The sequence below is a fragment of the Protobothrops mucrosquamatus genome, unplaced genomic scaffold (genome assembly GCF_001527695.2).
Source record: "Protobothrops mucrosquamatus isolate PMUCROS unplaced genomic scaffold, P.Mucros_1.0 scaffold110, whole genome shotgun sequence".
NCBI lineage: Eukaryota > Metazoa > Chordata > Lepidosauria > Squamata > Viperidae > Protobothrops > Protobothrops mucrosquamatus.
Window position 1 is genome coordinate 836772 of NW_015386482.1, and position 13074 is coordinate 849845.

The 13074-nt window shown below is 38.1% G+C and overlaps 1 protein-coding gene across 1 annotated transcript in view; it reads right to left on the bottom strand.

The window, feature by feature from the left end:
* CFAP58 (cilia and flagella associated protein 58) overlaps positions 1 to 9449 on the bottom strand; it is a 58650-nt gene extending 49201 nt beyond the window's left edge. The window contains exons 1-2 of the mRNA XM_015812781.1: positions 9331 to 9449; positions 2950 to 3231 (exon numbers count right to left, since the gene is read on the bottom strand). Of these exons, the coding sequence (XP_015668267.1) occupies positions 2950 to 3231; positions 9331 to 9339 (291 nt within the window). The 5' untranslated portion in view covers positions 9340 to 9449. The remainder of the gene's footprint in view (positions 1 to 2949; positions 3232 to 9330) is intronic.
* Positions 9450 to 13074: the final 3625 nt, after the last annotated feature.

Sequence of the window (13074 nt, forward strand, 5' to 3'; positions counted from 1 at the left end):
ATAGTCAATGACTGATAATGGTTAAATAGATGAATGTTTTAATAATCAGTTGCTGTCTAATTTGGGCAGAGGAAAACAGATCAAAGGATAATTCAAACCCACACCAAACTTGCTTGGAATCTGCAAATACTGAGGATGAGAGTTTGGGAAGAAGAACTACTATATTTACAGTATTTTCACAATACACAAATACACAATACACAAATCTTCACAAATGCAATAAACAGTGAACTAGCAGAACTCCATAAATCTTTACATTAGTGTTAAGTTTTTTTAATGTGAAATCCTTACTTGAAGTGTCCCATTCTTGATCATCTTTAACTCAGTATCATAGCGGATTCTGTGAATTGGTATTTATTTTACCTGTATTTTTATTTTATTTATCAAAATTTTAAAACCAATCATCTCCCCCACAGAGTGACTCTAGGTGGTTTACAAGTAAAAAATTAAAAAAAAAACAATGTATATGAAATTTACAATCTAAAAAGGCAACTGTGGATTAAAAATTAATATTAAAAGTTAATTAAAAGGTGGGCTTTCAGGATGCTAACCTGTCCCATGGCTATATGCCAAAGAGTCATGACAAGGTGGGACGGGCTGATGTAATGAGAGGAAGATGGTTCTGTGGGTAACGTGGCCCCATGCCATGTAGGGCTTTAAAGATCATAATCAACAACTTGAATTAGATCCAGAATCAAGCTGGCACCATTCAGCTCATGCAGTAAAGGTGTTACATGTGCCATTCCTTAGGTGCCAAGATTGCCCACACAGCCATATTCTGCACCAGCTGAAGCTTCTGTATACTTTTCAAGGGTAGCCTTATGTGGAGTGCACTGCCATAATCCAAACAGGAGATGGCCAAGGCATGAGTGACTCCCTATCTGCTTATTCTCCTGTGCACTTTTGCATATCCTGCTTCTGAACATTGCATGTTAGTTGTTTAATCAATGTGTTTGGGTTACAGTTACAACTCTGGTCAATTAACTCTGGTTACAGTTACAACTCTGGTCAATAGGATTCAATTCAAAAATATAGATCAACAGGATGAAACATAATATATAAAAAGCATGGCGTGACTAAGGCCAACTCACACTCAATCAATTTCAAACTGTTATAGGCAGGCTCATTCAGTACCCAGGCCAAATGCTTGGAAGAATTATCACAGCATCATTGGTAGTCCTTGGTTAATGGTGACATCTGGGACCAGCAATTCCATCATGAATTGTGACATTCCCTGTTGTTTTTATCAGGCAAATCCCATATCATTGCAATGTCCCATAGTCATGTGATTTCCATTTGTGACCTCCTGCCCACTTCCTCATTGAAGGCAATAAAGAAGGTCACAAAGGGCCATTACCTGACCATGGAAAGCTATGATGGCCAAAATATTACAGAGCATAAGTCTCCCTCACTCAGCACCATTATAATTTTGTTTGTTTAGTAGATAAATAAATAAATAAGCTTTTGAAATGTTGTCAGCAAATAGTCATTCAACAAAGACTACCTATGATCACATAGGCATCAGATAATTTACCAAAAGGATCGCCTTTGATTCTGACTTAAAGCCAAATTCAGGAAACTGCATTTACAACGAAGTTCTTTCAAGGCAGGTTTTTTTTCCATATCAGATTGGACTAATAGACCTATAAAAATCAAAGCCAAAGCTAGCAGGGAATAATAAATCTGGGGAAATATATTCAAGTTACAACTAATGTGGAAAACGCTTTCTGATTTTGTCTATGGAGATTCTAAGTCATCCAGGTCATGGTTGTTGCAAAGGTACTTTTTCAAGAGGCAACTGGACTTCCTTGTTTTTCTTTGAAGACATTTCGCTTCTCATCCAAGAAGCTTCTTCAGCTCTGACTGGATGGTGGAGAGTGGAAGGATTTATATTCCTTGAAGAGAGGTAATCATCTGCATTCTTTTAAAGAGTTGTTGGATTTGTCTGTGTTCTCAGGGTCATCTGAGTAGTGCAAATGGGTGTGGAGCCTTCTTGGAACTGCTGAAAGGACTGTGTTGTGGAGCTTTGCTTTCTACAAGATGTTTTCTGCTCTGTGTCCCTTCACTGCTGAATACAGGCATAGGCTGTTGGGGATGAGTCTGTGTTGTCTGCATCTCGAGCTGAAGTGCAAATGGTTCCTGTAGTCTGCAATTTTTCTGGAAATTCATTCATACTCCTGTACTATTTGAAGGTCAGAGCTGAAGAAGCTTTTTGGATGAGAACCGAAATGTCTTCAAAAAAAAAAAAACAAGATAAGAAAGTCCAGTTGCCTCTTGAAAAAGCACCTTTGGGACCTTCTGATTTCATTTTTTCCTGGAATTTCATCCATTTCAGACATCTAAAAGCAATGGTCCATCATACTCCTTCAGAATTACAGTCTTAGACAACAAAACCAAAATATATTTTTAATAGTGCTTTGGAATGAATAGTAGAGCCCTGCAAATTATTGTTCTGGCCGCGCCCTAAAGACATGGCTTTTCCAACAAGCGGGATTGGCCTAGGGAATTTTAGAGGGGTTTTTAAGGGTAATTTTAAGGGTAATTTTAACGACTAGGCCTTTACAAATATTTTCTTTTAATCTGGTTTTAATATTGATATATTTAATATTTAATATTGATATTTGTTGTAATGTTGTTTTATAAGGCTGTTAGCCGCCCTGAGTCCGGTGAGGAGAAGGGCGGGATACAAATCAAATTATAAATAAATAAATAAATAAATAAATTTAATATCCATATTCTCTTAGACGTAATATAACTGAATTAAATATTCAGTCGACATGCATAAGCTAAGATAAATAAGGTGGATCTCAGTTTCAATATAAATTATTAGATAACATCATTTTAGGAGAACAAAAAATTATAGAAATACATTTTACAAATTTGTTCTCACCAGAGAATAGTATATATTGTTTGATACATTGCTCTATTTGTTAATCAAGATTATTTTACCCTTTTCAATGATGTTATTGTTGTCTGATCATCCTGGGAGAGCTTTAGAGCAGTAGCCACTTTAGCCGAATTCACCACAATCTCTGCATTCAGTTCCCTGCATTTTGCCATGAGACGCTTTTCATTCTCATAAGACTTTTTTAGCACTGCATGGAGCTTCTCATATTCCACACGAAATTTCTCCAGGCTTTGATCTCCTGTAAGTTCACTGATGACTTCTTGGAAGTCTTTCTCCAAAGCTTCAAAGACATTTTCTTCTATTACAGGCTTATCATACCTTTCCTGTATGAGAGGAAAGCAAAACTATTATATACTAGCCAAAAATAGGTTGCTCTAGAACAGTGGTGGCGAACCTATGGCACGCGTGCCAGAGGCGGCACTCGGAACCCTCTCTATGGGCACACGTGCCGTTGCCCCAGCCAAGCCTCCCCCGTGACCCCCTCACCAGCAGCCCCCCTGGAGGAGAGTCGCCCCCGAGTGTGGCCCACACAGAGCAGCACAGCCAAGGACATGGCAGCCAGGCAGTGTAGACAAGACTCTACCCTCACGCCCCATCCTTCACAGTTGATGCTGTGGGGTGCGGGCAGAGGGCGTGGCCATGGCGCTGCTGGGCTGCCTGGGCAATCTGCAGCAGGCCCTGGAGGCAGTGAGTGGCCCTGTGGGCAGGCAGGGTGGGGGATGGGGGGGCAGAGCAGGGGCGGGGCCAGTTTTTGGGCACTCGGTCTCTAAAAGGATTGCCATCACTGCCCTAGAATGATGACATATTAGGGATTATGTATCCTCTGTGATTATGGAAATTCTGCTGTAATAATGTTTTAAAAATTTGTTTTAAATTTTTGTCTTTCAATAAATATTTGGAATATTATTTCACCATATATAATAAAGTTCTACAATTAAGCAAAACATCCCATATATGCCCAGTAGGCATATATCTTTTTAATCTAATTTTATATCTATTCATCTTAGTATATAAAATCATACATTTCATGAAGCTTCTTTTTTTACTAAGTAATTATTTCTTCAACAGTTAATGTGAGGTAAATGCATACATACATTGCTCTAGATGTAAATAATATTCCAGCTCTGACAACACTCTTTAGAGTTCTAGTAAATTTGTTCATTCTAAAAAAAAGGCCAAATTAATTCTAATTATTACCTCATTCTCCTCTATGTCCTAAATGAATTCTTCATTCTTCCCTCTTACTTCATTCTTATAATTTTAGATATGAACAAAATTGTTCATGTTGTACCCTTGTATCTGTACTGAAGTTATAGCCCACAATAAAACTATTTTTTATTCTTAAAGCTTGAAGTTTAATGGTATTTTGTTTATGATATACAACTTGATGACAGGGAAATATGAAGGAAATCAAGCTGAAGTAAAGTTTTTGTGGGCTAAGCAAAGTACTACAATTGCTTCTGTTTTATTTTTCTAGACTGAATTCATGCCAACCCCAGTTATTCAGACCATAAAACATGGTTTATAGTCCCCAGGTTAGCCCAGAGTATCAAAAAGCACAGACTGAAGCTAAATGAGTGGCAGAAGGAAAGTTTATAACATAGAACAGTTTCTGCAAAAAGCAAAAGAAAATGGGTTCATCTAAAGAAATCCCTGTAGAAAGAGCACAAACTCAGATGAAAGAAGGGGGGGAAATACAAAATAAGCGGGGGGGAAGAATGGAGAAATGAAGGAAAAAATACACTGGATTAAAACAATATTCAGGAATTTCTTTTGAACCAGAGAGTTAGGAAACAAGGTGGTACGAAGAAAAAGAAACAATAATAATAAAGAACAAAAAGGAGAGAAGCTGTGAAGTAATTAACTGAGGAAGATCTAGTATACCGAATACAGAACAAAGAAAGTCATAAATAGATGCATTTCTAAACAAAGGACATCCACAGGGGGCATCAAAAAAGAAAATATGGTGATGTCTTCAGCATAATCAAAGCTCTGGACATTCTGTGTCTGCACTGTTGATTATTTTGCTCCCCCATGTACATGCCACTGCTCTAAACTACGGTAATTTTAAACATTTTGCATTCTAATCAATGTGGAAAGATAATATATGAAAGAAGAGTGTAGCATGACTAAAGAAAGAGTCACAAATGTATACAGCAAAAGCATTACTATAGTGAGAAAATAGAAATTTGGAAATAACCAAAGGCATAGAAGAAGCAAACAGTTTAGTGCACTCTAAATATACTGCTCACAAAAATAAAGGGAACATTTTAACATGGAACTGAAGGAGTTTGCGTTCCCTTAATTTTTTTGAGCAGTATATTTTGGACCATTCTGGTCCAGGCTGATGGAACTCAAAAACATCTGAAGGATTAGAAATATAACAAGTTATAAAATTGAAAACAGAATGGAAAACAATGATTAAGAGGCATTCAGAAAAGAATGGAGCATGAAATCAATAGGCGTAACTAATGCTTCTACTTTATCACAACAAAACCATTTCCTGATAATATCCTATTTTCTTCCTTTAGCCCCAGGGGGTTGATTTCATCTCTTCCCCAGACCATGACCAAAACAGTCTTAACATCTTATTAGTTGTATTAATATAAAAATAATGTTTTTCTTTAATTTTATCTAAGCACAACTTAAGATTTCTAAAATTTAGAATGCTTTGTCATTCATTATCTTGGAATGAGGTTAGTTGACCTGTGATAGTTTTGGTTAGCGATACACATGATCTAAACTGCAGCATAAGCAGAGGTGTGTTTTGCAAGTGATAGGAAGTGTGTACATGACTCTTATTTTCCATTTACTAACCAGTCTTAATAATAATAATAAAGTTGGAAGGGAGGTTGGAGGTCATCTAGTCCAAACCCCTGCTCAGGCAGGAAACCCTATACCATTTCAGACAAATGGCTGTCCAGTCTCCCAGTGTTGGAGCATTCACAGGTTGTTCCACTGGTTAATTGTTCTAAGTGTCAGGAAGTCTCTCCTTAGTTCTAGGTTGCTTCTCTCCTTGATTAGTTTCCATCCATTGCTTCTTGTCTTGCCTTCAGGTGCTTTGGAGAATAGCTTGACTCCCTCTTCTTTGTGGCAGCCCGAGATACTGGAACACTGCTATCATGTCCCCCCTCGTCTTTCTCTTCATTAAACTAGACATACCCAATTCCAGCAACTGTTCCTTATATGTTTTAGCCTCCAGTCCTCTAATCATCTTTGTTGCTCTTCTCTGTACTCTTTCTAGAGTCTCAACATCTTTTTTACATCGTGGTGACCAAAACTGGATGCAGGATTCCAAGTGTGGCCTTACCAAGGCATTGTAAAGTGGTATTACATGTGATCTTGATTCTATCCCTCTGTTAATGCAGCCTAACACTGTGTTGGCTATTTTGGTAGCTGCAGCACCCTGCTGGCTCATATCTAAGTGATTGTCCACTAGGATTCCGAGATCCCTCTCACAGTTGCTGCTATTGAGCAAGGTACCACCTATACTATACCTGTACATTTGGTTTCTCTTGCCTGAATGTAGAACCTTACTTTTTTCACCACTGATTGTTAGATAGTGCCCAGTGTTCAAGTCTGTCCAGTTCCTCTTCTGGAGTGTTGGCTATTCCTGCCAGCTTGGTGTCGTCTGCAAATTTGATGAGTTCCCCATCTATCCCCTCGTCCAAATCATTGATGAAGATGTTGAAGAGCATTGGACAGAGCCCTAGGGCACCCCACTACACACTTCCCTCCATGTAGATGCAGTTCCATTGAGGACCATATGCTGAGTACGGCTGGTCAGCCAGCTATGAATCCATCTGGTGGTGATGCTGTCTAACCCATATTTTTCTATCTTATCAAGTAGTAGGTTGTGATCTACTTTATAAAATGCCTTACTGAAATCCAAATAAATTATATCCATAGCATTCCTCTGGTCCACTAATTTTGTCACTTGGTCAAAGAATGCAATAAGATTTGTCTGGCATGATCTGTTTTTGACAAACCCATGTTGGCTTTTAGTAATGACTTTGTTTGCCTCTAGGTGTTCGCTGATTCGTTGTTTGATTATCTTTTCCAGAATCTTCCCAGGTATTGAGGTTAGGCTGATAGGTCTGTAGTTTTCTGGATCTATTTTTTCCCTTTTTTGAAGATGGGAACTATATCAGCTCTTTTTCAGTCCTCTGGTAGTTCCCTAGTGCTCCAGGATCTTTGAAAAATATAGTTCAGTGGTTCTGAGATCACATCTGCTAGTTCCTTGAGAACCGTGGGGTGTAATCCATTTGGTCCTGGTGATTTGAACTCATCTGGGCTGGACAGGTGCTCACTTACCACTTTCTTGCCTATCTTAACTTGTGTTTCTAATCTATTTTTATGGTACTGTTTTTGATAGGCTGGACTGTTTTTTCCCTTTGGCAATAGCCTTTTTTCCCCCAAGCCCTTGCCCACTCTATTAATATTCATTTTCCTGAGTTTTGTATAGCTAAAATCTGTTTCTAACCCCAATTTATCTCATATTTAAGAAGAGAGTAGATCAGCAGATTTTCACCATTTTACTTGTGGAAGAAGAATAAGCATATTTGAATTAATCCACCTTAACACAGTTCTGAAATTATAGTTATCTTAAAATGTAGCAGTTCTTCTATACATCAATGCACTCTCCAAATAAAGAGAGACACTGAATCTCTCTCAGCTGTGGCTTATTTATCTTTTTTTTTGTCACTTTCCATTACCGTTCCAGGAAGTGAGATGTTGCCCACCAGCTAGTCAATTTTGGCATACTCTAATATAGTACCATCCTGGTTCTACAGTGTGGCAAGGTTTATCTGCTATTTCTCTTTAACTATTTTCGCCTTGGAGCCTTTCCAAATGTTTATTTTACATCATTTTATTTTGGGAGATGCTCAAATAAGGTATGGTTGGAGGGGCAGACAAACTAGACCAATGTAGAAAAAGCAGAAAAGTGAAAAACAACTTATGTTTGTTGCAGTCCTTTGACTGGTGAAATCTGGCTAGTGACACATTGAAAAAAGTAACAAAACCAGAGAGAAAAAACCAGATACCTTTCCCAGATGATAACACTTTAAATGACTCGGAACAGACATAAAAGTGGCAAGATACAGACCAATGAGGCAGCAAGTTTAATGTTTGTATTGTTTTGTAGGGTTGGTAGGACTCTAATTCACTAGAAAGAAGAAACCTTACAAAATAAATTCTCAGGGAATCTTATTCTCACTCTTGGTAGGAATTATAATCTAAGTATCAGGTTGAATTAACTTTTATTGGATAAATTTATTAATAGGATTTCTAGGATATGATACTGGTCAAGAAAAAAGAAGAGGAAGAACTGGGTGTGGACCAATAATGCACAGATCAAAAATAATAATATACTTATTCTGGGACAATTAACAGAAAAAAATACTATCCCTAATATATGAGATAATCCCATTCTAGTTAAATTATCCATTTTGTGATTTACAGTACATGAACAATACTGTGCAGACTTTGACTTGTCCATCCCTGAATTCTGGGAAGATTGTTTTAAGGAAATGGATTATAAATTTGCAAATTAAAATAAACAGAACTTTATTTATTCCATTTCTGTAGCTGCCCATCTTAACCCAATTGACTTCAATTAGTCATGACTATCTTTTCCATTGATTTACATAGGTCTATTGCAAGCTTAACCCAATCAAGGATTATTAGCAGCTTGAGGGTGTGTGTGGGGGAGAGATATAGGTAATCCTCGATTTACGACCACAACTGAACCCAACATTTCTGTTGTCAAGTGAGACATTTGTTATGTTAGTTTTGTCCCATTTTACAACCTTTCTTGCCTCAATTGTTAAGTGAATTACTGAAGTTGATAAGTTAGTAACCCTGTTGTTAAGTGAACCTGGCTTCCCCATTGACTTTGCTTGTCAGAAGATTGCAAAAGGGGATCACATGACCCCAGGACACAGCAACCGTCATAAATATGAATCAGTTGCCAAACATCTGAATTTTGATCACATGATCATGCAGATGCTGTAAAGGTCGTAACTGTGAAAAATGGTCATGCATTATTTTTTTCAATAGCTTGTAACTTTGAACGGTCACTGAATGAACTGTTGTAAGTCGAGAACTATCTGTACATTTTCCAGTTTCTAAAAACATGTCAGTGAATCCACAATGTGATGTAAAGATGATGCGACTGATAAAGGAAAACGATTTTTCTTCCATGTGCTGAGCAGCACCAGGCAACCTCCGAGGTATCCAAGGCTACCCTTCATTGCCTTCGATGGGTCGCTCCCGCTCCCTTAAAGAGAGCGAGATCTGGGGGAGGCGACATAGAGTAATTTAATAAGCGACAGCATGGGGAAGGGGGAGTCTTACTCTGCCGATAGGAAAGATGTGGGAAAATAAAAGGAGGAGGCTGCATTGCCTGGACGGGACCTCACCTCAGCCATGTCTGCAGGGAGGGGGCGATAGACAGCCCCGGCGCGTGAGAGGGAGAAAGAGAAGAGTCCCCTGGCCGAGCCGGGCGGAAAGTCTGTCTCCCGGCTGGGTCTCCGCAGCTGTGTACGCGGCCGCGCTCTCGTCTCTTAGCAACCTCCCCTCCCTCTCTCCTTTCCTTCTAGCGCCCCCTGGTGGGACACGTCAGGGATAGTTTACGCTCGGATGGACGCAGGGGTAGGCAACCTTGGCTCTTTTATGACTCGTGGACTTCAACTCCCAGAATTCCTGAGCCAGTCATAAAAGAGCCAAGGTTGCCTACCCCTGGGCTGGAGCTTGTGGAAGGCGGGAAAGAGACGGTGGCGCTGGGCCGCTTTTCTCTAGCGGGACGGAGAGGCTGGCTGTTACGCACGTGCACCCATCCCCATTTAGACTTTTGCTTCTTTTTTTTTTCTTTGTTTCCTGCTTCATACTCGCGTTTGCTTCTTATGTGGTGTGCTGCCCCTAGGATTGGGGGAAGGGAGGCATTTATGAAAACGACCGAATAAAATACATCCTATTAGGCAAAAGGTGCCGCAGCACCGAAAGAAATTGTTGCTTTATTTCAAGGGTTCTAGGCAGAGAGGGCTCCGATCCTGCAAGTTCCTCCCTTATAAATGTGGGCGGGAGGCAACCGCATGTCCGTGCAAAATCGAAGCACCTGATTCACATCGACCAGCACCAGCAACTTTACCTTTGTACGGAATGTATCCCGCCTGGCTGGGCTGGAGAGTTACAGCCGTTTTCCATTCTCTTCCCCGCATCCGGGTTTTAAAGCTACCTACGATTCGGAAGGTAGTTAAAGACTTTCATTATTAGCAGCCGTTAATATCCTGATTCTCCGCGAAGTCGTTTATTTACCATTTTAAGATTTTCCAGATTGATTACTGTTATCACAATTATAGACAATAGATGCTACTGTTTAATTACTTCTATGGCATAAAGCATTTATTTTTTGTCAAACTTGTTTGTCCTAGCAATTAGTCTCAAGGGATGTCCATGAGTTCTAACACTGTGAAGGGGGGGAACTATCCATTTTATTTATCTTACCTCTGAGTTTACACATTTCTGCCATGTCTTCTTTATACCATCCAAGGTAAAGACTTTAGTTGCTGTGTTGTTTTTTTCTTGTAGGAAAGTTCTTCATTCCTCTAATCAATTTTGTTGCTCTTTTTTGCATCTTTTCTAACTCAATATCCTCCTCTTTAAGATGCAATGACCAAATGTCAAACATTAAATAAGGGAAAATAGCAAATTATATTCACATAGGTTAAGAGTCTTTTTCTTCCCATCATATTTTATTAAGATAAACCCCCAAAATCTTAGAGCAAATTAAGTTTCAGAATAGGATAAGGGACAAAGAATCCTAAGCAGTAGATAGATTTCTTAAGTCTAGTGAGAATTTTCCCATGAAGGAGGAAAAATTGTGAGGAAGGAAGAAAACATTTTGGAGTGAATGGGGTGGGCAGAAGATATGAGCCAGGAAATTAGAAAAAACATAGGACCAATATTACCCTTAATCTTTGGGGGGGGGGATTCAGTTTTAAAGGGTTTAAATTTAACTGTAGAGGATAACTGGTTGCTGGAACAGGTTCTAATTAACATTTTTGAATTATTGCATAGCTTAGGATTATAAATGTTATAACCATCAGAATCTTTGGTTATTTCATATATTCTCTAATTTTTCATTTTTAAAAGAATTGTTAAAACTATTCTTACCTCTTTTGTATTTTATAAAACTAAATCCAGTGGAAGTAATTTCACTGAAATCCAAGACTCAAAAGTTTTTCTATGAAAAGAAACATTTTTTATTTATATGTATTTGTGCAATTTATAGGCAGACTTGCAGCTACTTACTTGAGCTTTTCTTTTTTCAGTGATTACTTCTATGCAGAGGTTTCTTGCAATATTTATTATCTCATCTACTTATGAATTTGTTGGTTTAAATAACGGCTATTTAAAAAACCAAGTTTATGGTCATAAATTTGTGCAAGCTTCTGCTAATTTTATGTAGGTGACACAAGGTCTATACTGAAATCAACATCTTACCCTGCTTCATCTGAAAAGAAAATATAGGGAAATCGTACTAAATTAGTATCAATCTGAAGCAGTCTTTTCAAATCCATTGCCCACTAGATTTACAACTGAGGGTATCATTCCCCAAATTAGCAGCCAACGTGGCCATGTTGACTGGGAATTCTGGAAGTTATACCATATAAATCTGAGAGCACTCCAGTTAGATAAAGGTGGTATGGAAACGATAAGAATTCTTGCTTCAGATGAAAATAAAAACATATACACATAAAAGAGCAATCATTGCTTATGATGAGATTTATTTTTCTACGTTTCTTCACTCTTTAAGCCTAGAATACAATCTTTTTGAGAAAATTGAACTCTCTAGGAGTGTGAAAATGAAGTAAACCTTTATGTCCAGCATAAAATGAAGCATGTAGACACATTATGCATGCTGTGAAGCCTCAAGAAATAAACTGCTACATAGTCACTGTATTATAAATAATATCCGAAATATTAACAATACTTTATAGCACAAATGTGGCCAATAAAATTCAGATGATGCATCTACAAGTTTTAAGCTAAATATATAATATCTATAATTTGGCAATATTGAAAGAACTACCAGGTAGGAGGCTTCATTGGCCATTTCCCAGATATAAACAATGAAACATTAAAACTTCACCCTAATTTCATCTACATATAAATCACTTGCAGGAGGAAATTATTCCCTTGTTAGCCATATTATAATAAAGAAATGCACTAGGTGGCACTATGTAACCATTAAATGATAGCAATTATGCTTAACTTTACCTTGTTTTTTCCTCACTCTTTCTTACTAAAATCATCCCAGATGCATAGGACTTACTTTATATAAATTGTTCTCCATCTTATTATTTTGGTGCTTGTTTAATCTGTACACCTTCATATACACAAAGCTGCAAACTGATGACAAGACCATATTATAACACCTTGATTGTGGGTGGTTTCAGAGGAAGAGTTCCCAGTTTTGCCTATTGAAGGTACTCTTCTAATTTAATTTCTTTAATAATTTGTGTATGTGGGACCAGAAACATAAAAAAGTAATTTAAAAGGGCAACAAGTAGAAGCCATCATCAGGAACCCCATATCTGTATGCATCTTTACAAATACCTTTAGATTATGCAAAGATAACACTTTATTTTTAATAGAATTGTTTCACTGAAGTAAAAGGGAAAGGTTTGTGCAGGGCTCCCAACAATGGAATCAAATAAATATAATACATTTTGGAAAAGCTTGAGATAAAGCTTTTGAAGAGAAATAATGTGAACATAAATAAATATTGTCTCATTGTAAGGAAAAAAGTCCGTCTTGGAAGAGCCTTCAACAACAACAGAGTCAAATTGTTTCCACTGAGCTGCTTGTTCAAACGCAAAACAAAGAGGATTTATAAAATATTGTAGCATTTCCTCTGAATCTGCATGGTGGACAATTTCACCCCGACTCTGCCATTGTTCCTCCAGTGGATCTGGGGAGGCTTTGAAAGCCTAGCACATTGGTCCTTGTATTCTCTGAAGGCAACTAGTGAGAGGTGATCACTGACAGGAGCACAGCTTTTTGCACATCTTCACTGGCCAACTGGAAGGAATACTGGTCAACTTTTCAGCAGCATCAGAGAGGTTCAGGCAGCCAAAGCACCCAAGGTTCTTTCTAGGACA